Consider the following 26,674-nt stretch of genomic DNA (forward strand, 5'->3'; position numbering starts at 1 on the left):
ATGTGATGTGATCAGTCAACCAGTAACGTCAACTAACGGCTGAGTTCATCATTAAAATATGCTCTAAAAACAAGACTGCTCGTTTGATAACGTTTGATCACTTTTCACGCTACAGGACGTGTTTAGCCAGCAACTTAGCTCTTCTATCACAACACTGCATCTTCATTTATAGTGTTATTTTTAGAAACTTTTATTATAATTTCTTTTTTTTTTTTTACGAGGGTGCGAGATGATTTCCGGGGTAGCGTCATAGCGGCGAAAGTTCCAGTGGGATGTGAACTATCTTGACAGTGAAGCGCAGCCTCTTTGGTCGTTGTGAGGCTCGCGCGGTGTCCCCCCCCCCCGGACAGAGAGGGAGAGAGCAAGAGAGAGAGAGAGAGCACGCCGGAGTCACGGAGCAGCAGCAGCGGCAGCAGCAGCAGCAGCGGGGGTGTTGGACCATCTGACAGCAGGGTAAGAACTCGTCCTTTGGTCGGTCACTATACGAAGATATGTCGAGAAACAAACCATTAAAACGTTCAATAAGAAGCGAGGTTAATGATCTGAGTGAGGATTGACAGCGTCACGTGCGTGTGATTGATTGACTACAGGCTTGTTTGTGGTTGTTTACATGAAGCTAACTGTTTTTTTTTTGTTTCTAAGTTAGCTAATGTGATTCTGTGTCTGTGTTTCTCACATAACTACAGACTAATGTGCATTGGACCTTACATGGAGAGTGAAGTGACCTTACAGTAGATCCTTTGTTTTTTAAATCTTCTCTCAAATATTCCTCTTAAGGACTTCAGGTTTTGCTGATATACTTAAAGTTTAACTTTTTATCAGGCTATCTTTGGCTTTTTGTTTCATATCTTGTTTCTCTAACTTCCTTTGGTACTCAGAGAAAACTTCGACAAGGTTAAGGTTACCCCATATGAACTTCACATGTACTCAGAGTACTTTCAGTGAGTCATACAGTCAACCATCAGTTCTCCCTCTACATCCTAAAAATGTAATTCATTTGAACCTTTACACTGAATTAACCCATCAGCCACACAGAGTCAGATCAATATTTTCTCTTAACTGTCCTAAATGTTTGCTCGGGTTTGTCTACAAATCATTTCTCTTATGGGGACTTGGAGAGAGGGGGAGGATTGTAAGCAACCGCATGCTGGTGATCGTCAATCAAATTTACTTGCAAGCAAAACACTAACTTTGAACAGCAACCAAACCAGCTCAGAGGATCAGCAGCAGACGTGAAATATCATCTGCTGGTTTTGTGTGTTTTCCTAAAGTAAAGCTGTCATCCTTGGCAACACAAGCCGATTCTGAAACACAGAAAGAGGGATCATCTTGTTAATCAGTCGAAAATGTGAGCAAAATGAAGTAGAAAACAGCTCTTGGATGGAGTGAAGGTGCTTTAGCTCGCAGCATTAGAGCCAGTTTATTGCCAAACTGTGGATTGCATCACTTTAAAGTCAGCTGAACGAGACATGAAGTCTCTTGTTAACACACGCAGACATTTCACATCTTGTTAATCTGTCGTTGCCTTTTTTCCCCTGTGAACCGAGGATCAGTTCTGCTTTATTGTGTGTTGTTTTAAATCATGAGGCAGTTAAAGTGCCGCAAACCGGTGCTACAAACTCAAAGACAATAAATAACTTGGTTTAATATTATACGATTACTCGCTTCGGTGAACTGCTTTCGATCACATATTGTGCAAGCTGATGCCCGGGTGATTGATTGTGTTAATATCATTACGCGGCTCTGGGTGAGTTGCGCTCGGGGAGCTCGGTGTACTCTGTAGTTATTCATTACCTAGGTGTGATCATTAACGTGCTGCAGGGCGCCATAACAACAGCAGGAACAGGTAATCTCCTGTTATCTGTCTGTGCCTCGGCTGAATCTTATTGTAAGTGAGCTTCCATGTGCCACTCCTCTAATCCTGACCTTATGCTGAAAAAAAAAAAAATCAAACTAGGAGGAGCTCTAGAATATCCCATAAACTAGAGCCATTTCGAAATAAATCATCATGAACAAACATCGTATGTGAACATACGTCGCCCAGTGGGTCTGATTTTACATAAGAAGTTGCCTGCTTGCAGTAGATGAAGTGTTTGGCATTGACACCAGACCTGACTGGGTGATATTTGATCATTTCACGTACGTCAGAGCACCTGAAACGTGCACAGAAGAATGACTCCCGAGTACTCTGGCAACCAGGAATCTGAAGAATTTCAGAGCTGCAGCCTGCTTGTGGGGAAATATGCAAGCTCTTTACTTTATTTGCATGTCTAAAAATAAACCAAAAGTGTTATGATTACAGTAAACGTCCCTCTCGGCTTAGTTTAACAATCCTACTCCGGAGCAGGGGAAAGCCGATTGCCTGGGAAAGTAGCTTTTCATTTTTTTTCTCCCCTCTTTTCTTTTTTTTGTTGTTGTTAACGCTTCATTATCAGGGTGTTTTCTCCAACGGAAACATCTCTGTGAGCTGTCCCTACGTCCGAGGTCATGAGCCACAGCCTGAGACAACTTTGTCTTATCTGCGGCCTTCAGGCAGAAACGCAGGGGGCCCAACGCGAAAAAAAAGATAAAGTGTTAGAGCCGAGGTGGCTGACGGCTTTATTTATGAATGTCCAAGTGTTGCGTCATCACCCCGAGTTTGTTTGTTTGCTGCGTCTGATATGTGACCATACAGTCAAAACGAGCACATGCTGTACGTGGCGCAGGGTCAAGATCTCGCATTCGAGTCAAGGGGGAACAGTGCACGCAGTAAACAACCTCACGCGTAACACTTCCAACAGCATGTGCCGCCAGTTTACCTTCCCGTGAGATTCTGATGATTCGGGTGAAACGTCTTGCAGTGAGGAGCGCAGTCATGTTTTCATGTGGCGTCGTGGTATTTCTGGAATGTTTATCCCAGCCTCAGCGGGCTCCCTTGGGATTCACAGAAAGAGTTAACGGATTGCTTTATTTTTTTTTTACGTCTGAAGAGGAAGTTCTGTTTCTCTCTGCGGTATCTGCGTTATCTCTGTACGACACACAGAGTCTACAAGAAAAAACGCTATCAGCTAGAAGCAGAACTGAAAAGCAGAAGTTTGGTTTTTTTAAGAGAAGCACGACTTCCAATCACGGAGGTCAAGTCACTTATCACACAGAATACGAGGATTAGATTGTCACTTAGCTTGTTTTGGGACGCTGGTCTTTAATTACTGTTCCTCAGTGGTCTGAAACCACATCTAGGCCGAGCATCTGACTGGCTAACCGCGGCGGTTGGCCAGAGCCGCCTTTCTTCAGATGCAGAACGTGTTTACTGCCAACTTACGTCAAACACGCCTGTAAATCACCTGTAAGCCTCCTTCCTTCTTGCCGGCTCCTCTTTCTTTTTGGCCTTTTTCTTCTATAAATTGTCATCCTGTTGTCGTGTTTTTCCTCTGCAGAGACAAACTGCCACACGCTAGTCGCCCTCAAGCGAACGCAGCACCCAATCCCAAACACAAACACGCACCAGTTATTCTTGGAGGAATGCTTCCCCCCCCCCTCGCGCTACAAATAATTGTCTGGTTTGCAGGATCAGTGACGAATTACTGACGCATGTTTGTGGTTTTACGGCCTCACTCGAGTGGCCGTGGCCTCGCGTCACTTCCAAGAAATCGTGGGACCGTGACCCCTCTTACTGTCAGCGCTTTTCTATGGGAGGACTTCTTCAAGCCCTGTGGGACGCAATGGCAAATTATCTTCAGATTGTCCAGAGCGGGCCTTGACCACAGACTATTGTTATGAGCATCATTTCGTGTGTTCACGCGGCTCCAGGTTGCCACTCAGCATGACTCCAGATATCAGCAGGAGCTCCTCAGTAGGTTCTTCGACACAGCTCCCACTCTCCAAAAAAACAGTGGAAGGACCGATGACCTCAGATTTGAAAAATGTATATATGTGTAATCTATCTTCAGGATTATGTGGAGCAGGATACAGATGTGGAAATCTGGGCTCGCTGCATCAGGCACAAAACTTCATATTAGTCATCAAATATCTTAAACAGGAAGGGGAAGACGGCGTTGTCACCGAGCAGCGATCGGCTCCGGGGGGGGGGGGATTTAATCTGCGTGGCAATCACATCTGCACGGACCTCAATGCCAGGAAAGTGCTGAAAATATGTGTGCGACAGCAACACGGCCTGTGCCAGAGAGTTTACACCGCTGCTCTATTTGTTGCTCCGGAGTGCGATCCAGAACAGACCACAGGAGATGCAATTCAGTTGAAGTAAAGTCAGTGAGCATCACTTATTTAGTTAAAAGGGAACAGCTGGAATCCTTTTCACGCGCTCCGGGCTAGTTATTGATCGAGACCAATTGCTGCGTATTTGTTTGTTCAGAGAGAAATAAGTCAGACGTCAATATCCCCCATTAGGCTGTTTTTTGCTTCGAGCTATAGGCCATTTGAAGCCATTTATGTAATTGAAAGCGGGACTCCTAACCTCCCACCTCCATCGTCTCTCCCAACAGTCCTTCTGTAAGCCGATAATGTGACTTGGCTGGCCCTGCACCTGGCCGGGTGCTGAGCTTTAACAGAGTTTAAAAACACAACAGCACGGGAATTGTTTGTTATGACTGTTTTTTTTTTTGTTGTTTTTTTGCATTTCTGCCTTATTAGATAGTGATAGCTGAAGAGAGACAGAGAAGGCAGGGCAGAGAGAGGGGATGACGTGCAGCAGAGGGCCTCACCCTGCCCTACCTGTGCAGCCCGTATGATTTTATTTCTCGTTGTTTTGGACATGGGATAAGGCGAACGGCATCTCCCTCCTCCTTGCGTTACTGCAGTGGATTTGCGCCATCTTGTCTGATAGCAAACAAGATTTAACAGGACTCTGCTCTCGGTTTTTTGCCTGGAATTCTCTGGAATGCTTGTGGTGGGAACATGTTTTTTTTTTGTTTTTTTTTCTACGCCGTGTTTACGTGAAACAAGTGGGGGGAAAAAATAAGCAAGGATTTGCGACCGTGTTCCCCTTTTCTGGTTATGTTTACCAGAAAATCTAATCTGTCGTTATTGCATAAACATTTGTCTTGAGTCACTTGTTTGTCTTTGTCTAAAAATGGGAAGGTTGCAAGCCGGAGCATGAAGTCTTAAGTCCAGGAGGAGAGAGAGTGTGACTGTGTGTTCATTGTGTTTCAGAAGGCAAAAAATGATAGCAGGATTATTTTTCCTCACAGAGTAGTTAGTCCTGCACCGTGTTGTGTTGTGTTGAGCAACCGGCCTGGAGTGAGCTGTGTCTCTGTCAGGCTGGCAGACAGCCTACGTTAATCATTGCTCTCTTCACCGCGCTGGAAACTGTAGAGAAGAGGATTCAGATGTAAACATTCTCCTGTAGCGCTTTGCGTTTCAACCACGGGGCCTGTGTTTACTGTGTTTCTTTTCACATTTCATATGTTGTAACCAAAAACAGTCGTTTGTTTGACCACGTACATCATAGACGTGTCATTAACAATTAAAGGTTGACTTATAGATTTTTAAAAGCTGATCAAAAGCATCCGACACATCAATAACTTAGATTTGGCTGTTGTCGAACTATTAAAAGATCTTTTTATTCATTTTAGAGTAGGGGTCCACTCTTATGGCTTTTTCAGGGCTGATATGGATTATTAGAGATCAAGGAGACTGAAAACAGTTTGGAACAGATATGCATTCACAGTAAAAATGAAACTGTGTGAAAATTTCGATCAACCATCGATTGAATAAACTAGGCCAGACCGATATGGATATTTTCGGGGTTGATGTCGATATGGATGATGGCGAGTGAACAATTCCGATAACCGATTACACGTGATAGATAAATATCAAATAAACCTCAAACACTTGTGACAAACATATGAACGGCAGGCAGAACATTTTACTGTTTTAGAATACTTCTGTTGCCAAAAGATAGTGCAGGAACAATATTTCTTTTTTTGAGTGTGTGTTTAAACCGACTCAAACAGTCAAGAGATGACCAGGGCCTTGGCTATTGGTTGCAGGGGGGCCTCTTGACGTAACGTATATGAATCCGATGTGAACACAAAAAACAAAAAAACCTGGCGCGCTGCTGTGAATATAGACTTATTGTGCTCAGTCATAAGGTTGAAATTAAAGTGAAATTATTAGGGGTGGGAAAAATAATCGACTCTTAGATGAATCGCGATTCGGACGTGGATGATTCTGAATCGATTCACAAATGTCAAAAATCAATTTTCTACATGTTAATTGACAACGTAATGTTGGCGAAACGCAAGAGGCGGGACTCAGAAGTGCGGAAGTGCAGCGCCCGGGCAGTCGACGGCGTGCACACAACAAAAAACATGGGATGTGTCGTGAATGTCTGTACTCACAAACAACTCATGGGTGGAACGTCTGAGGCATTTGTTCACGCCAAGCGGCTCGAGAGCAGCATGGAGACCGCTGTTGGCAGTTAGCTGTTGGCTGTTAGCTGTTAGCTGTGGTGTTGAATGCGCAGCGTCCACGTTAACTTGTGACACCTGTAACTAACTATCGGGTATTTCTGTCATTTCGCCGTGCGTTCAAATGGTTACTTAAAGCCATCGTTCCCAGCCGCATACATCGTTATTAAGCTGAATCCAAGTCGATGTGAAACCTGTACACTGTCATACAGCCCGCACAGTATGTTGAAATCCAGCCCGAACTCAGCGTGAGGTCAGTCAGCTGTGGGAAAGTGTGAAACGTCCAGATCAACCTGTGATACAAACACCTGTATCGACCGTAGACCAGCTGCAGCTGTATTAATGTACGACATGTATGCTGCTACAGGAACACTTTTCTTTTCCTTTTGGTTCTTTGCAAAGCTGGATGTTTGCTAGCAAATGTAACCTTCCAGTTGACTTGCCACATTTCTTTCATTTGTTTTATTAATTAAATATATTGGAAGTGAATTAAGTATGGATCATCACAAATACTTTGCTTTGAAAGTACCAAGTAGTCACACAGTGAGAAAAAAGTAGGAAGTGATTAGCAAACTCAGATTTAATTTAAAAAACATTTTTAAATTGTGCATGGAAATGTACATTAAAAACTTGCTGCATCGAGAATCGATTTAGAATCGAATCGTTGACCTCTGAATCAGAATCGAATCGAATCGTGAGGTGCCAAGAGATTCCCACCCCTAGAAATTATGATCAATAAGAGTGACATGACGGTTGTTGCAGAAGAGGTAAGGATGGGGATGTTTACGTTACACTATTCATTTATTTAGAGCACTAATGTAAAGCTTACAACATAACAAAGAGATAATCATGACGGACACAATGACGCACATCCTGACTCATAAACAAGTGGGTTGAATTGAATCGGGAAACTTATGGAGTCAGTGTTTATTTCACAAACTACTTATAAACTTATCGTGGAGGCAAACTCCGCTCTGCTCACCTCCGGTCCGTGAGGTGAGCGTGACCGAGAATATCTCCTGAATGAGAGCAGAGTCGCAGTGCGCTCTACTGGGTAAATAACGTATAGACATCATTTCTATGTAAAACCAAGTCACATTTCCTGCACTTTTATTAGGAAAAATAAATTGCTGATTTACTTATCTGCAATAAAATTATATTATTATATTGACATTCAACTTTTAAACTTGTTTGTTGGAAATTTTTGAGATGAACAGGATGTGTACTGAACAAGATCAGCCATGCAAATTATAAAGATAAGATAGATTTTAACCTTTGTCCGGGGTGGCTGTCGTGTTTTTGTGTACAGTATTTTAACAGGTTAGTTGTCACGCGCAGAGGTGACTCACATATTAGTTCACATTCTTTTGAAGCTCATCACACGAGTTTTAATCCCATAATGAGGCGTAAAGAATTCAAAACGCAGTGTTTGTATCATGCGGTGAAGGCCTGTGGGTGAGGGGTTAAACCTGGAGAGGAAGTGACTGTCATGCCTATCAGGTAACCGGTTGCCCTGGGCAGCCACTACAAGCATGTAGTGGGAGGAGGTTGCTTTGTCCAAGCACCTCCCCCAAGCCCATCACGTCCTATAGAAAAGACACTGGGTGTGATCTACAACTGGGGGGGGGTTCCCTCCCTAAACCTAAGTGAAACCACATTGGGGAATGCGTGCACACACACACACACACACACACACAATTGTACAATCACTTCCACACACCCAGTCTCATGTAAGTCGCTGCAGTCAGTGCTTCTTCCTGTTTTTCACTAGTTCCGTCTTCTCTCGTGCCATGTTTGCATAGACTGAAGGAGGAAGTCCAGGAAAAAAAGTTTTGCCCAGGAAGAGCCACAACACTGTTAGGGAGGAAGAGAGGGACCCACAAGGAGAGCTTCCAAGGACTTTTGTGAGGAGGCTTTTGTTGGTGGTGGCAGCAGTGACGTTTGCCCTCTGGGGTAATCAGCCAGGCAGTATGGGGACTGTGAGAGGTGTTGTTGGGGAGCAGAGAAGAGCTTTTGAAAAGGAGACGACTGACACTCTCTGAAAGTTAACTCCCGTGTTCGCGTGGAAGAGCTCCAACGAGACAAACTAGATACCTCCTGATGGATTTTAAAGGGAAACCCGACCCTGAAGCCTCAGAGACCGCTGACGAATAGACGTCACACACAAACACTCTCTCGCACACACGTGAGTGGGAGAGGAGACGGGGTGGAAGGAACATGGAATCACTGAGAGAGTCTTTTCTGCATTTAACTTTTCAGATGTCATCGTATAAGAGAGCCACGCTGGACGAGGAGGACCTGGTGGATTCCACCTCCGACGACATCTACCCATCATCACCTATGCAGGTAAACATGCAAGACCCTAAACTAAAAATAAACTAATGCGTTACTGTCAGTAGGCTATTATTATACAGTTCATAGGAAAACCATGTTGGCCTTCTAGGGTTTCACACTCCGTGGAAAATAGCACAGCTGTCGTGTAAAAATCAGATCTTTTCAGGAAAATGTTTTAAACAATGTCTGTGATTTCAGAACATCATTTGAAACATGGTTTGAACGGGTTTAACTGCAGCATGTCGTCATAAATCCAGAATTATGAAGTATTTTACGTCAGATATACAATTTGGTTTAACGCCTGTGCATGTGATCTGTTGCCTAATGGATGTGATATAACATTAAAAGTCTCTTCTGAAGCACAACATGTTTCTTTTTAAGCCAGAACTTCAGAAAGCCTCCGTAATATGTAACAGAAGCCGACCTGTTAAACAGATGCTGCACTGTGAGGCTGCAAATATGGGATTAAACTTAAGGATCATATATTAGCTCTACGGCTAATTCAGTAATTAAATCAGGATTACAGAGTGATGAGAAAATGAACTGAGATGGTCAGACGTTTGTACGGCAACAAAAAACTACACTGTTACTTTTAGTGCCGTTATTTTTTATCAGAACCTTTTACACTGATTTTACTGAAACGTCTTTCGTGGGTTTGCTCATATGATTTTTTTTTTCTTTACCGCCCATCTGGTATATGATTGTTTTGTTGTTGAGCAGTTTATGGACCCTGAAATCAGCCTAATGCTGCAGCTCAGTTTTTTTTGTAGAACGGGATTAACACGGAGTCCAACTCCCGTTTCAGCAGAACTGTGTCTGATTCTGTTAACGGCAGCATACTTTTTGGTTTTTAAACCAAAACAATGTGTCTGAACAAAGTCCAAAATCTATAACTGAGTGGTTTTACTCTAACGCCTTAATAGCCTTTGAGTAAGTAGTTAAACTTTATTTATCCCAAAATTCCCTGTGAGATCAAATTCTCTTTCCCTAAAAAAGACCTGATGATAATTTTTACCAGGCAATTTAATCACACACAGACAGACTAAGTCAGTTAAACCTGAAGTCCTTTCTAGCGAGTTCTTGAGGTTTTAGAATAATATCTTGGCGGACAAACTTGAGGTTGACACTCATTATGTCTCTATGTTAAACAGCATTACTGCACACGTCTGGGTGGATATCTCTTTTCACAATTCAGACGTGTATCCAGAAGTTTATTTGCAGAGCTCAGACAGGGTTCGTCATTTTAAGACTTTAACATCATTTTCATTTTTCTGTGATTTTTCAGGCGAGTAAAATGTGGTTTTGAGGGATTGTGATAAACTGTAGATGGAAAGTGCTCAGGCTTGGCAGTGGGATTCTTCTCTTAAATACACTCAGTTAAGGTCCAAACCAGCCCAACACGCTGAGCTCCTGGGATTAAGAAGCCACTGTGGCTTTGGCATTTGATTTGGTCACATTAAGTTTGACTATTGGACTCCCAACCAAGCTAATAGTTATAAATCGGATCCCTATATATAAATATATATGCATTCAGGGGTAATTGACTTCCACAGGATATATGTGAGGTCCGAGATCTGGCATTTATTTACAGCGGCCAGAGTGCTAAATGTGCCTGGGAAAGATTTGTGAGTGACCCTTGGAATCATTCCTGTAGGAAATAAATTCCCTTGGCAGCCTCAACTAAAGCAACATTCAGTAGAAGAAGTGCACGAGCACGGTATGCTGGTTTAAAATCCACTACATCAATCACTGATTACCAGCCACAAAGTATGGACTTCTCTTTAGCTCATAAATTCTCTTCTGAGAGGCTTTATAGTTTTTGGACACAGAATATCTATAAACTGGGTGCTGCATGTTGTCCTTGCTTGACTTTCTCTTGGTCTACAGGTGAAACACAAAAACAGCAGATACGGTTCAGCTGGATTATTGTGTCTTTTCCCGATCTGGGCCAGAAGGAAAATGTCCTTTATGAGTGAACTAGTTGAACTAGAGATTTGGAAACAATGGAAGAATGCGTAACCTTTTCTGTGTAGGAGGGTGGAAAGCGCCGTAATGGAGAAGCCATTGTGTTTTGAAACCAAACCTGTCATCATATCCCTGAGAAGCTGTTTGACTACAGACAACATTTTCCACGCTCTATCAGTTCAACACAGCAACGTTTTTAACGTGTTTTCATGTGGTTTAAAGCTGATTTAAAGTGTGTTGTTATGTCTATTAACTATTTTAAAACTCCCAAACAATATCAGAGTGAGTTAAATTAAGTGCTTTAAAGGTTTAACTGTGGGTGGGTGTGTGTGTGTGTGTGTGTGTGTGCAGGTGACTCTTCTTCACGGCCGCGGTCCCTCGTGTTGGCCCGACAGGACGCAAAGAGAGAAGAGGCTGCTGTTTTTGCTGTGTGTCGTGTCGGCAGGCCTGTTCATGTGTCTCATCACGACCGGTATCTTCTACAAACAGAGTGAGTTAAAAGTTTTATTTAAACTCGGCGGTGACATAAGCTGAAAACAAACAGCTGCGGTCTCTGAGAGGTAGTCTAACCAGGAGACTTCAGATTAAAACCGTTATTTAATCCTCTTTATTCTCAGGTTTTTCATATATTGTCAAATCAAAAACAAAGCAGCCTTTCCAAGAAGAGGAGTAATTCAAGTTAAAACCCCCACGAAGAGGAGATGAGGTGAAAGGGATAGTTCAGGGAAAGAGGCCTAATTACTTTTTTGCCAAGTGATAGATGAGAAGTTTGATACCATCTTGTGACACCCTTCTGACGTCTGTCCATTGCAGTAAATCTGGAGTAATCAGACGGCTGGTTATCTTAGCTTGGAGCGAATAGCGGTAACAAAGCCACCTACCAGCACCTCGCAGGGTACATTCAGACAAAATCAGATGGTGCGTTAAAATGCGGCTTGCCCGTAGGTGTGGTGAGTGTCACTCCATGGTTGGCTGTGTTGTTATGCTACTAGCATGCTGGTCCTACTTCTGATCGTTTGTCCAAAATGATGGATTAAAACTAACGGTAAACCACCAGGATGTGAGGCGGATCATTACAGTGTGTTTTAAACCAGGTTGCAAGACACAACTGAGTGATCACAAGTGAGACGTCACGCTGCACAGAGAAAAGTGCGTTGTCTTCCCTTCGTAGCATGCAGCCATGCTAAATAACACGCCCTGTTACTGACCGGTTTTACAAAGCCAGACTGAGTGAATGCGTGACACACTACGTTACAATCTACTGTGGTTTCCAGCATTTCTGCAGCAAGTTTAATTGCCAGCTTATGTGATTGGCCGCAGCAATGTGATGCCAGGCAGCGTTTCCTCGAAAGTTGTGTAGGTTTCAACTTTAGACAACCTCATTTGGTCTAAAAACTCACAAAAACAACAATTGCCGTTTTACTGTGGTTTCTTTGCATGTATGTTTCTTGGACAGACAATAGGTGGATTATAGGTTGTATTTGACTCCACTGCTTCCCTTGTTAAGACAGCCCTACTCTGTGGAGCCCTGGGGATATATTGGTTTGCCAGTATTATGGGCTCATTTTGAAAACAGAAAAAAACATTTAAAAAGCGGTATAAGCGTATAGGCAGCCTGATAAGAACATGAAAACTTGCATGTACAAATTCCCAGAGAGGTTTACTTTTAAAATGCACAAATACCCTGCCTCCCTTTCATATCTTTGCCATGAGTATTTGATCACCACAAAGGCTGGGATCATTGCAAAGATGTGTAATAGGTGGATTATCATCATCAAGGTTTTTTTACTTCTAGGTATCTTCTTGCTATCAGTATCACTATTAGTCAGGCTCTACTACTCTGCTTGGAATAGGTTGCCTTTGTTGGTTGGGTGGGTCAGGTTTAAGCACGAGGAGTGAGATTGTTTAGGTAAGAATATCATGCAGGGTTTCCCCTATATGTAATTGGCTGTGGCGCACCGCCACGGCAAAATAAAAGCTGCCACACCTTAAAAATTCAGGCATAAATAAATCCAGTGTTTTACCGTCATCTTCCACCGCAGTCTTTGACGTTAACTAGCATGTTGGATATGTAGCTTGATAATTAGCTAGAGGATTAAAATGGTCACTTAGAGCAGAGTCCTGCACGGGTCCGTACCCAAGCCGACACGCTATAAATTGATACCGACGCCCGAAGGAAAATTGGACGACGCAATTTTTAAAAGTGAAAGTAAGACAGCGTGGGTAATGGGAGTTCAGGGAGGACACAAGCACACATGAATGAACTTATATGAAATATAAATGCTTATCATTTGTGTCGCTAATAATGACTGATAAGTGACGCCTTGAGAATGGCAATCGTAAAACCCGACCCGCCTCTCCAGGCCTCCGACCCGATCCGCATCTGTGTCCGACACAGTACATTATTTTTCACCTGTGCAGGACTCTGACTTGGATAACTACTCTCTTGAAACAAATGATAAAAATAGTATTTCTTTACAATATTAGAGTTCATGATGGCTTGTGAGAGCATTATAACCAGAGAAAAAAAATGAAATTCCCTAAGTAGCCTATGACACAAGTATAAATATTACAGTACGATGACCCAAACTGACCCTACCATTTAAATTCTTTATGCTGAGCTAATCAGACAAATATCAATTTTTACATTATATTATTTAAAAAGAACTTGAAAACAAAAATTCTTCTCCTCTCTTTAAGCATTAGATTTTTAGCCCGTAGCAATCCTCATCCTCCTCTTGTGTAGGAGAGGGATGTTCTGTCGTGTCCAGGTCAAAAGCTGATGCGTACAATCTTTCCAAGCTGAATGTGCACAAATCTATTTATTTATCCATCCGGCTGTAAAACTGCAGGACGTGGGATTTAATACAGTATATGTGGGTTATTCTTTTAAACCAAAGCCCCCACCTTCAGCTAAGCTGCCTAAAAACAACTCTAAATCTCTCCCTTGAACTTGTTCATTATGGAAAGAGGGCTTGTGGATTTACCATCACATCCAGGCGACGTCTCATCTGTGTTGGTTTCCTCAGAATTACCATGGGAAACTTAATGCCACTTCCTCCTATTCATAGTTGCATGTCACATCACACTTTGAAATAATAAAAGGAGCGAGGATGAATTTCTCCAGGGGGCACTAACCTCATCACTGCTCGTAAATGTGGATCCGTCTCTGTTTGATACCGTATATGGATGGATGGGGAAAAAAATTCTTTACTGTAAGTCGTGCATTAGAGGTGACTTGTTCCCTGGAATTGTACTCGCACTTAGACTTCTCCAAACACTTTCTTTGGCTTTTGAGAGCTCTTCCTGTTCAACAGCTTTTGTGTTTAGACTTTGAAAAAAGCTCCACAGAGCAGCCAAAAGCCACTGATCACTTCTGCTTAACAATTTTCTAGAGGTTGATGAAGGCTCTCAGTCATCCAGGACATGGTAATTCAGAGTGCTGTATCGTAGGCGACTAGACTGTTTCACCTCTCGTCCACGAGGCTTCTTCAGTTCTTACTAACTGAAGGGGAGTTGCAGGCTTTTAAACCCTGTGTGGGAGTGTTTGTGCAGAGGACTCTTCTAGAGAACACAACACACAAAATAACGGTTCTCAGGAAAAACTAGGAATAACACTGACTAGCAATGACATGAACATGCTAGTCACCCTGTTAAAGGGAACATGGCCGACTTAAAATCAAGTGTTGAAACACAAAGTCAAGTCATTAATTAGTTGAAAATAAATTAACGTTTGCCTCCTACAAAGTCAATATCATCAACCACGTTTCAGATATTTATAAAGGATTTCTACAAGGAGAAATATTCCCTCCAGGTCGTATATCTTGGCTGTTACTTTTTTTTACAAAGTAATAGTTTCCAGATGGTCTGAAGACCCACATGTATATTTGGATCCCCTCCTGTGAAATATTTTCAGATTCCACGGTAATCCTCCAAGAAAACATTGTATCAAGAGACAGTTTCCAGCAGTCGAGGGCTGATCCTAAAAGTGAACTATCTGTGAACTAAACATGTTCTTTTTAAAAATCTGTTCTCCTGCAGCTCATCCGGGCTTGTGTCTAACAGAGCCATGCATTACCGTGGCCAGTGCGGTCATGGGAGCCCTGGACCGATCCGTAGACCCCTGCCATGACTTCTACGACTTTGCCTGTGGGGGCTGGGTGAAGAGCAACCCTCTCCCCGAGGGCAAGTCCCGCTGGGGACCTTTCAGCAACCTCTGGGAGCATAATATGCTTGTAATGAAGCATTTATTAGGTAAGAGTCTTTGTCTGAGTGCTTTTCAGTGTCCTCAGCTGCCTTTAACCCAGGCAAAGGTGTAACGTTGCCCCTTTTCAGACTCATTTTCTGGTCTCACTTTTCCTTCATGTTTATTTATCTTATATCTTTGCTGGGCAGAAAACACAACGATGAAAGGTCTGAGTAAGGCAGAGGAAAAGGCCCAGCGATATTATCAGGCCTGCATGAACGAGGCCAAGATTGAGGAATTAGGAGCTAAGCCACTACAAGAGCTAATCAGCCAGGTATGCCTCTTTCCCAAAGCGATCAAACATCAAACACTTTTGTCAATTTAATCATTTAAAAGAAGCAATTTCCTTTCATCCAGCTGTCTCTGAGTGTCTTCCTGAACTCTGTCTGTTTCAGATCGGAGGATGGGCCCTGACCGGGTCCTGGGACAAGGACAACTTCCAAGAAGTGTTGCGTATGGTGTCAGCCAACTACCGAACCTCGCCTTTCTTCACCGTGTTTGTCAGCACCGACTCCAAAAACTCTAACAGTAACATCATCCAGGTGAGAGGTCATTGTGGATTAGTTTAAACAATTAAGTGTATTTAATCTTAGATCATATATTTACATCTCAGAAAGATCGTGTCCCAAAAAGACCTTCATTCACATTTAAAGTGGTGGTTTGGATTTTTAAAACCAGTCCATAGTCAATCTATTACCTACAATAGATTTCAATCGGCATACCCACAGTTTGTGCTACAGCTGTCTTGATCGGTTAGTGTGTTATTGTATAACTTTTGTCTTAAGTTCAGATCTGAGCTAACATGTTGAAGTACCTCATACTGCCCCAAAACTCCAAACTAACCCTTTAAGTACAACAAAAGCAGCTTTTACAGACGTCCCTAAGGGGCCAGATTTGATCTCTGCTGATATAACGGGGACAATCCACTCATTATCACAGTGGTCTTGGTTTCACACTGATAGTTTGACATGAGAGTCCATTCCTTTGTAGGGTGTCATGAGACCATAACAAACGGCACTGATGGTATCTTTGGCGAGCTCTTGCTTTAAGCCTCCATGCTGGAAACGCAGGAATGAAAATAAAAGTCTGTGGGTGAGTTGAAATGGAGGGTGAAGTGGAAGTCACGAGGTTTTCTCTTAACTCTAGGTGGATCAGTCCAGCCTGGGTCTACCTTCACGGGATTACTACCTCAACAAAACAGCCAATGAAAAGGTACACTGGATTGATCATTTACAGCATTACACTGTGAAAGCGAAAGATATTAAAGCGCAAGTCAGGTCACCCAATCAATTTCTGGCATTTTCTGTAATGAGAACAAACAACTTCATGAAATTCAGCAAAGAAAATAGCTGAAGGCTGATTGCAGATTTCTGTAAATAAAGTTGATACATAATGAAAGAGAAATATTTCGTCTTCAGGGAAAATACTCTGCATAGTAGCTTGTATTTGTACGGTTTGGGATTACGCTCCTAATTGAATTATAAACACACCTCTTACTTTCCCAACCACTCCCACCTCCATCGCCACCTCACTGTGCTGCCGTCTTGGACTTTGCAGTATCTGACAGCATACCTCAACTTCCTGGTGGAGTTAGGAGTTCTCCTGGGCGGCTCCGAGGAGACGTCTCGGTCGCTGATGGAGGAGATTGTGGACTTTGAAACCACCCTGGCCAACATCACTGTCCCTCAGGAGGAGAGGAGGGATGAGGAGCTCATTTATCATAAGATGAAGGCCAAGGATCTGGCAGTAAGTGTCTCCTGTTCGTCTCCTGGTTTGTGATGACAAGCATACAGCGCTTAAGAAACAAATTTTGCACAAATCATGAGTGCTCCAGCGACTAACCAAAAGCAAGGAATTGCTGTGCTGTGTGGAAATGGAAATCTAGATCTAAATCTTCAGGCTTGTCAGTGTTTGTTCATGTGCGTGTGTTCCATCTGCGTCTCTGCAGGGTCTGGTTCCTGCGGTGGACTGGATGCCATACCTCACAGAAGTGTTTGCTCCTGTCCCGCTCAACGAGTCAGAGCCGGTGGTTGTTTATGCCACAGAATACCTCCAGAAAGTTTCTGACCTCATAACTAAAACAAACAAAAGGTCAGATACACCTAATAATTTTTCCATTTCATGTCAAACAACGATTGTACTGTTCAATCAGAAAGACGATAGAAGTATAAAAATATTTACGCTGCTCTCCTGACGTCTCCTTTTCAGCCTGCTCAACAACTATATGATAATGAAGGTGGTGAGGAAGATGGTGTCCATTTTAGACCAAAGGTTTCAGGATGCGGAGCAGCGCTTCCTGGAGGTCATGTACGGAACCAAGAAGGTAAGAGATCATTTTTGTAGTCGCTGTAATCCGACATGACACAGATTTATCTTAGAACAAGGGTCAAACAAAGCAGATAAAAAGTGTGACAAACGGTAATGTACTGTACATGTTTCATCTACTCTCATCCAAATAATGTATTTTTAACATGATTGTGTACTGAATATAAGAATATAAGCCACTGTTTGCCATTAGCTTTCTGCTCTTTGCATTAAAAAACAGTTTAATGTCAATATGAATCAAGTAAATGTTTGAAAGTGCCATCAGCCTGAGTGTATGTGGGCTTTTTTAGGAGGCCAGCACATACTGGCAGAGGAAATATCCCAAAGCCAAACAGCTGGGTTTAGAGAGCTTTTCACTTGACCTCTTGTTCTTGTGTGTGACAGTTGGCAGAGGATTCATTTGTACTGAATTGCAGATAAATGGAAATTGGCACCAAGCAGAATGTTCCCTTTGTTACGACAAGACTTGACACAAACTGTAAATAATCACTTGAAGCTTAATGACTTTCAACCCGATTTCCTCAATCTTGTTTCCTTAATTGGTATCAGAGATTGAATGGAGGAATTTGCTCAACGCGACTACTTTTCTGCTGGTGAACCCTGATAGTTTTTGGTTTCCATGTGTACCAGGGTGCCCAACAAATTGTGTATTTTTGCATGTGTCCTTGCCAAAGACTCACCACATGGTGTCATCACATAGGCAGCAGTAATTATGTTGCAACTATATTATGTTGCAATAAGGTTAAACCTATGATTTTACTCAACAGATCTCTGTAAACTCTGTAAACTGCATCATTACATGTATCACAGTCAGCAAAGATATATAAGACAGAAATATTTCATTAGGTAAAGGAAAAATCTCAGAGTAGCTTATTTTTCGTGTACATGGAAACATAAGCTTTTGGTTAAAAACAGGCTAATAAAAAGCAAATCCCTGCTATTAATAAAAACATTTATTCAATAAAAACTATTTTGGTGGTAAAGCCTCAGCACACAGAGCTCCAGTTCTCTTGGATAACCTGCCACAAACCATTGGAGAGGCTAGGTCCGTTCACATTTTCAAATCCAGACTGAAAACACATCTGTTTTCTGTTCGTTATGACCTTTCCTGACTTCACCAGCTGGGAACTCAAATCACTGAATGTTCTCATTTTTTCAATCCTGTCAATGATACGCTGTATGATCCTTTGTTATTAACTACTCACCTCAACCACGTTGACTCATCGAAGTAGAGTATTTAATTCAATAATAGTGAAGCTGAAGGGTCAGTTCACCCAATTTATATTGGCTTTGGCTTTTTGTGCTCAGGATGTGAGATTGGAATCTAATGTGTGACAGTCAAGACATTTACATTTGCTGCATTTACTTGACCTGTTGCTGTTTTCACTTCTGCATGCACCACAAACAAAAGCCACATTTTCAACCACCCAACTTTTAGTCCCAGGAATTACTTTTCGATTAACTTAAAGTTTCGTTCAGTCTGTTGTTGTCTGCGTTTCCACCACGACATAAAGGACTGAGAGGATCAAGCAAATGAATTTGCTGACATTTGAAAAAATGATGTCTTTTTTTTTTTTTTTTCACAGACTATACAACAGCAGTGATAAGTCCATCTGTTGTGTGCTTTCTTCTTTAACTCCATTTTGATGTGTTGAAGCAAATTAACAAAAAAGCAACTTGATTTGTGGCTGCAGATTTTTTTTTTAAATGTTGGGGAGTACTTGGAAATTGGAAATTAGCGCTGCATGACCTTCCCTGAAGTTCCTGTACTTCTGGAAATGCACTGACTTCCTCTAAATGTTACTAGTCTCTGGGTCTGAAGCAAAAATCATAGAGGCAGTTATCTTAAATCCACCTTTAATCAAATCAGAATAATATTTAATCTTAAATGCACTAATCTTAAACTTAGATAAATGAGAGAAGATGTTTTTTGTAAACTTGGTGAACTGGGTCTTTACTCAGACTCATAGGTGAAGATATTCAGACGTGTGTATAAAATTGTCTAGGCTGCAAGTTTTACTTCCTTCTCAGTGGTTTGTGACAGTGAGTTACTGACTGTGAAGACTCCGTTGACCCCCCAGACCTTATCTGAGCGAGATCCTGTTCCCTCGGTCTTATTTTCCACTGGGGTCAGGCTGTAATAACAAACACAAAACTCTCAATGTGTGTATCTGCTTTATGTGAGAGTGCAGCTGTCTCTTTTTCCATCCGTGCCTATGTGCACAGCTTTTACAACTTGCTCAGAACGCTCCTCATTTCCTCCCTCCGACCTTGTTTCCTCTTTATCTTAGAATACATGCAGCTCCATTTGTCGTTGTCCTTCCTTTCACCTGATAATAACTTTTTCAGACGGGCTTCTTTTACCCCCAGTCAGTGAATTTGCTGTTTTTGGGTTTATTTAAAAGAATGTAAAATGATTGCGTCAAGTCGGAAAGGCAGACAAAGGCATTGAAAAAGGATATGGCCACCTCTGTATTGTGTGTGTATACATTTTGTATTCTTTCATGATAAAAGAGTGAAAAACAGTGAACAAATTGCAAAACTTCCTTTAAAACACATTTAAAAAAAAGCAAAGCATAACAAAATGTATATAATATATATCACTGCTTATAAAACTAAATATAGCAAATCAAAGGCCAGTAGAGTTGCCACATAGCTACACCAAGTGAAACTGCCCTCAACTAAACTGACCTTTCTTTCTTACTTGTTTGCTGTCTGTCTTCAGTTTTGACTGTAAATACCAAGAGAATCTGTGAGAATGTGTCCTAATGTCGCTATTTTGTCTTAACTAAAACGCCCCCAGCATTCTGTCCTTTAGAGAGAACATGATGTCTTCGCCCACAGTGATAACAGCTCAAACACACTGAACCCAGATGTTACAAAAAGATCAAGTCTCAAAAAGTTGTTATATGAATCCTCTATGCACCACCACTCCTGTAGATTTCTGAGTGTTTTACTTAATTTAGAAGAAGTTTAAGTGTTTTCAGCTGCAAGAGCGTATGTTCTGTATCCCAAAAGTCTGTGACAGTCCAACTACGATGCTGATGTACCTTGTGTTTATATCTTTTTTTAACTCATTTTTGATCAACAGAACAATATACTGTATACGTTTTCTTCTCTCTTTATCCTTTTTCAGCAGGTAAAACATTAAAAACAACATGAATGTTTTGGCTTTGTCCAGAAATACAGCAGTATTGGGAGGGTATTTGTGAAGCACTTTCTTGTGTACTTGGTGTAAATATAACATTAAATCCTCTTTTACTGCTATTCGGGGTCACTGGTGAGGGGTTAGGACTGCCTGTCGGGGGTCGGAAGCTCATTGCCTTTTCAACTCTGTTAGCACGCCGCTTGATCCTCTTGAAATGGAATGGATTTTATCAGATGTGGGGGCCTTTTCTTACTTTTTTCAACAAACCATCGACAAAGGTACAAGAGTGAATCTTTATTCAGTATTCTGACTGATTTACTCACTGAAGGTCTATATATACATGTGTTTTACAGATTTTTTGACAGTGAGGGAAAGGAGTTTGTTTTGTCTTTCCTTTCTTGAAAAATTGTTGTTATTGCTGTTTTTTGCACACTTCTGTCTAAACGTTAATAAATATATTAAACACTAAAAACAACATGAATATCCACTCCAAAATATATATCAACAAACCAAGAAAAAAATAGAAAACAGAATTATGCAAATCATAGCAATGTCCTCCCAAAGGTACGATAACATATGTAAGAATACAGTCGGGGTATTTGCTCTATAAAAACAGCAATTTCTTAATGACTAATTAAAACAAAAATCCCCTCTTCAAAAAAAAGGGCAGCCAGGTCACCAAATTATCAAATGGCTTTGCAAGGGAACTAGGCGTCTGTGAGTAGACTGTGTTATCTGTCTCGCTTTGACTGTTTCACTATCACTACAGTTCTGTCAACACCTACACATGTAGCCCACAGTTGAATGAAGCAAGTTCCACCCACGAACTGGAGGGTTAGTCATGTTCAGTCTGGAAAACGTAGGAAGTGACTAATTGTATCAGACGAAACAGGTCTGTTTAAATGTTATTTAACGGTGCAAACGAAAGTGTGGAAGCATTGCTTCTTAACGTGTCTGGATGTGTTGATTTGATGTTGCAGAGCTGCACTCCACGCTGGAAGCTGTGCGTCAGCGACACCGACAGCGCCCTGGGCTTCGCCCTCGGGGCCATGTTTGTCAAAGCCACCTTTGCTGAGGACAGCAAGGCCATTGTAAGCACTTCAAAGTCCTTCCCCTCATAATAACTGCTCCTACTGTGTGAGATGATGTGCCTCTGACTTCCTTCTGTCTGCCAACTCTGTGTTTTCAGGCTGAAGATATGGTTGGAGAAATTAAATGGGCCTTTGAGGAAAGCCTGAAGTATGTGGGCTGGATGGACTCGGAGACAAAAAAAGCAGCAAAAGAAAAGGTGGGAGAAAGACTCATTGTGTTTCTTTCTGCTGCTTTCAGGAGACATTACCATCTGATAGAAGTTCTGTTGAGCTGTTTTCTGTGCTAAGAAACCCAGCACTGCCACCTGGTGTGAAAATATGTGGTTTACAGTTTTTCTCTTTTTTTTTGTATTTGTCACAGGCAGATGCAATATACAACATGGTGGGATATCCAGAGTTCATTATGAACTCGACAAAGCTCGACAAAGTTTTCAATGATGTAGGTAAATGTGGAACTGTGCTATTTGTTCTGACCGCTCAAACATCTCATTTCGCCTCACTAAAACACAAAATGTTTCTATCACTTCCTCTATTTAGTTCGAGGTGGTATCAGATCTTTACTTCCAAAACGTCATGCAGTACTACAACTTCTCGGCCAGAGTGACTGCGGACCAGCTGAGGAAAACTCCCAACAGAAACCAGTGAGTCGCTACCTCATCCCCACCTCCCCGCTTTCCAGAGAGGAGGCTACACGATCCGGCGGGGACACATTCCCGTTGGACTGACTCAGCAGAACACTGCTGCCGTCCACAAATGTTCCCAGGCAACCAGCGTCTCTCCGCCAAACTGATCCTTGTCTCTAATTAGGCTATGAGAGGGAGGGGGCATATCAGATCAGTGTTCCAGTGCCTTTCAGACTGATCTGCAGTCAGCCGGGCACGGCACGGCACAGCGGGGCAGAATCGATGTATTTGATGTCAGTGTGACCTTGATGTCGGCCTGACATGGTGGCTCTGTGCTCCTGTTTTTGCAGGTGGAGCATGACCCCGCCGACCGTGAATGCATATTACAACCCGACCAAGAATGAGATGGTGCTGCCAGCAGGAATACTTCAGGCTCCATTCTATAGTCGTTCATGGCCAAAGTAGGTCTTCTGCATTGATCATCATGTTTATTAATAATGTTGGATGGATTTTTATTAGAACAGAAAATGAAGAAACTTCCATTTTCTTCCGTTCATAAAAGCAGAAAAGCAGCACCAATAGAAATATTCAACATTATCCACAGAAAAGGTCATTTAGCTGCTGTTTTTAACTACACGAGTCCTCTGGTGTGCTGCAGATGTAGTCTGATAATGGGACTTTACTGCCATTTTGTTTCACCTCATTAATTCATTTTACTGGAATATTATATTTGGATTCGTTCAGTGTGAATTGCTGAACAAATCTGAGATGAGGGCATTTCTCGAGACTTGAGAGAGAGACTGTCTTTAGTTTGTCACTATTTCTCATTGTTGCGATTTTTCATAATTTTCTTTGTAATTGACTTGATGTCATTGCACATGATGGTCACCCCTTAATGATCTGTCGAGTGTAAATTAAGTTTGAATAAACAAACTAACTCACAGTGACAGTATTCCATGATGTCACTGCAGCCGGCCAAAAAATAGCATTGCACAAAACCTCCCGTAAAACACAAACTGTCACTCACACTTGGGCTTTTAAACAAATTAAACAATCAGGATATAAAGACCTTTAGTGGTGCTGATAGGTGGATTTTTATTGTTACTTCTCCCAGTTTTCAGTCTTTGTGCTCAGCTAAATGGCAACAGCTTCATATTTATGGACAGTGTGGGCAGTATTGATCTTTTCAGATAATCTAATTAAGGCTATTGCTTTAACCAACTTCAGGACCATAAACACAAATGTTTAAAAGTTCTTGTGTTGCCAGATGTACATTTTCAAAATGTGGGTGTTTTTTTCCATGTCTTTCAGAGCTCTTAACTTCGGTGGAATTGGAGTAGTCATGGGACATGAACTGACTCACGCTTTTGATGACCAAGGTTGGGAACAAATACATTCGTTTTTTAAACATTTACATTTCAGAAAAAGATCAAAACGAAACACCCTGAAAGTAAATCATTAAAAACCAAATGATTGAAAAGCACAATTTGGCACTGAAGGCACTCATATTTCACACTTTTATTAAAGGGAGGGAATACGACAAGGATGGGAACCTGCGTCCCTGGTGGAAGAACTCGTCTGTGGAGGCCTTTAAGAAGCAGACCCAGTGCATGGTGGAGCAGTACGGAAATTACAGCATCAACAAGGAGCCGCTGAATGGACGACACACCCTGGGAGAGAACATCGCTGACAACGGCGGACTCAAGGCAGCCTACAAGGTCTGATGTCAGATAGGACGCATAACAAACCTCATTTATCTTCTGTACGCTGCTAAACCACGAGGGGAAATGGGATTTCTGTCTCTGATGAAAACAAGCAATCAAATGCCAAGAGAGCATTTAGATTATCATGGAAAGGTCAGACCTCTGCTGCTGTGTTTTCCGAGAGCAGCATTGGCAGATTGTACGTTGACAAGGTCAGCAACTATCGCGCGGGTCTCACATTAATCCTCTGTATTAGTTTATTGTCAAGTGGGTCACATCCATTCATCTGTATTGGAAAAAGCATGTTGTGAGGTTTACAGTGAAGCCTGGAAATGCAACAGGTGGTTACGAGTGGCCTTGTCAGCCTCTGGTTACTTCTTCACATGCACACATTCTTTCCATGTAATGAAAAGGTCATGGGCTATGAAGGAGATGAGCAAATCATATAGAAGCGTAAGCAGCCTGCATAATGTGACCCATGTTAAACAGGGTGAAATGTCTCCGTTGATGTATATCACTATATACTGATTCGTGAGTGTACGCATGTGTGTAATACGATCATTTGCTCCTTCACAGGCTTACGCGAACTGGGTCAAAAAGAACGGCGAGGAGGCCACGCTGCCTGCGCTGGGAATGACCAACCATCAGCTGTTTTTTGTTGGATTTGCTCAGGTTTGGATCTCTCATGTTCTTTCCTCTGACTTTATCATACTGTCATATAATACACTAATACTGTACTACATATACGAATACTACTCCATCTCACATCCCCTCTTGACATGTTTTGAGACGTCTGAAAATTCTTGGAATAACAATTTTCCATCTACGAATATGCAAATCTCGTACATTTCTCCTACTTTATTGAAAGCCAGTGTATGTGTAGTAGAGGTTTCAAGTTTTGTCAAACTTGCATAAGTTGTGTAAGTGGGCTGAATTGTGATGCCAATAAATCCTGCCGTACATTCATACAGCTCGGATACAAAGTGATCACAGAGGAGCTTTCCATCTTCAGTAGATTGAACCTGAAGCCCTTTAGTGTCAAACCCTGGACATAAATGATTTTCTAAAGTGTGGCTTAAAGGTCACTGCAAGGACCAAGAAGAAAAAAACACATTTTTGACAGCAGGAGGGGAACTTCAAGACAAATCTCAGAATAAAACAAGCCCAAATGTAAATATATCCTACGCAGGTAGCTCAACTAGAATGACACTCTGTAGAGCTCATACTTCCACCAAGGACCAACAGGCCCCTTTAATTCAAGTAAGCCTCATTCAATATCAAGTAAAGCATATTTAAATCCTCTTGGTCCAAATTCTGATATGTATCCAAATCAAATTGTACCCACTCATAGATACCAGCGAACTTAATAGGCCTGATTTTTTTTCATCAAGATCGGAGCATTTTTCCCTGAGAAATTAACCAAAATGTTGAAAATCTGGCAAAGGTAAAGAAAGTGAAACAAACTCCTCCTTTTATTTGGATCTGCACCAAAAGTTAATGTAGTCTATTCTGGGCTCAAACCCATAATTTCCTGGAAAACTGTACAGTTGTTTTTGTGTCATCGTGCCGACAAACCTGCCAACAAACAAACAGACACAGGTGAAAACATAACCTTTTTGGCTTAGGTTAAAAAGAAAAAAAGAACACTTATAAGAGCTTTAATGACAAGAAATTAATTAATTAATTAATTAATTAATTAATTAATTAATTCAACTCATTTTGAAAAGACCATGTGGAAAAATGAATCCTTCATTTTGTTTCCTTTGTGTTTATTATTGTCGCAGGTATGGTGCTCTGTCAGGACACCGGAGAGCTCACACGAGGGTGTGATCACAGATCCTCACAGCCCGTCAAGATTTAGAGTCATCGGCACCATCTCCAATTCACAGGAGTTCTCGAAGCACTTTGGCTGCAAGGCAGATGCTCCCATGAACCCTAAACACAAGTGTGATCTTTGGTGATGCTTCATTGCTCAGTGCTGTTTATCAGCAGAGAGTGAAATGGACGTTTGGGGAAATGGCTCGAGATGCTGACAAAGTCTCTCCGGACAGGGAACGCGAGAACCACTGAAACTTTCACTGCCTTGCCACTTAATGCTTATCAGGACAAAATGGGCTGCTCTGTTTGGAGGATTGCTATCTTGAGTGCTTCTCCACAAGGACTGCAAACAGCTTTCCCCAACTTATGAACTTAAATGTAGCTATAAATGCGCTTTTTTTGAACACTGGAAACCTGACAAATGGTTACAAAACACGGGGGAACCCCTGTCACATTTTGTAAGCTGCTTGTTCGTCACAAAGTGATGAATAAGCAATGTGACGTTTCTTTTACTCTTTATTGTGCTTGGATCTGCTCCAGTTTACTTAAACTGTATTTTATTTATGGTCACAAATGATAAATGTCAGTTAACATGGGACCTGTGAGATTTTTAACCTGATGGAGAAGTTGTGTCATATACACCGGTTTATTGAAAATTATTATAAATGTTTTAAAGCTACAGCAGCAGTTTTGAGCCGTTGCAATGTTTGAGAAACGTTTTATTTACATTAGGGTCAAACTGTCACATTTTGTTGTGTTTAAAAAAACAATGTTATTTTCAGACCAAGTGTCACAATAGCACTGTCCCATTCCTGGTGTTTCATTTATGTAATGGGGCATGTACACAAATCAGTAAACAGAATGAAGGAATGAAGACGTTCACAGCAATAAAATAAAGCTTCATCTATTTTGGTTATATAGGCTTAAGCCATGATGTGCCATACCTGTTTTTATAATAAGAGTCTGTCACAAATTATTTTGTATAGTAAAAACAATCTTAAAACAAGTTTGTGT

The 26,674-nt window shown here is 41.7% G+C and overlaps 1 protein-coding gene and 1 long non-coding RNA gene across 2 annotated transcripts; one reads left to right on the plus strand and one right to left on the minus strand.

The window, feature by feature from the left end:
* Positions 1-383: 383 nt before the first annotated feature.
* On the minus strand, positions 384-3,560 carry LOC115582939 (uncharacterized). Its single transcript, XR_003984279.1, has 3 exons — positions 3,302-3,560; positions 1,191-1,304; positions 384-479 (listed from the first exon to the last, which is right to left on the minus strand). It is a non-coding gene; the product is annotated as an uncharacterized LOC115582939 (long non-coding RNA).
* A 5,064-nt stretch (positions 3,561-8,624) lies between these two features.
* Positions 8,625-26,666, plus strand: ece1 (endothelin converting enzyme 1). The gene is made up of 18 exons (XM_030419178.1): positions 8,625-8,753; positions 11,058-11,196; positions 14,748-14,960; positions 15,102-15,226; positions 15,348-15,494; positions 16,099-16,164; positions 16,510-16,698; positions 16,901-17,043; positions 17,161-17,275; positions 21,406-21,516; positions 21,615-21,713; positions 21,878-21,955; positions 22,054-22,157; positions 22,490-22,600; positions 23,451-23,518; positions 23,667-23,857; positions 24,419-24,514; positions 25,627-26,666. Exons 1-18 carry the CDS (start codon positions 8,625-8,627, stop codon positions 25,801-25,803), a joined length of 2,301 nt encoding a protein of 766 aa, XP_030275038.1. The 3' UTR covers positions 25,804-26,666.
* Positions 26,667-26,674: the final 8 nt, after the last annotated feature.

The sequence above is a fragment of the Sparus aurata genome, chromosome 6, assembly GCF_900880675.1.
Source record: "Sparus aurata chromosome 6, fSpaAur1.1, whole genome shotgun sequence".
Lineage (NCBI taxonomy): Eukaryota > Metazoa > Chordata > Actinopteri > Spariformes > Sparidae > Sparus > Sparus aurata.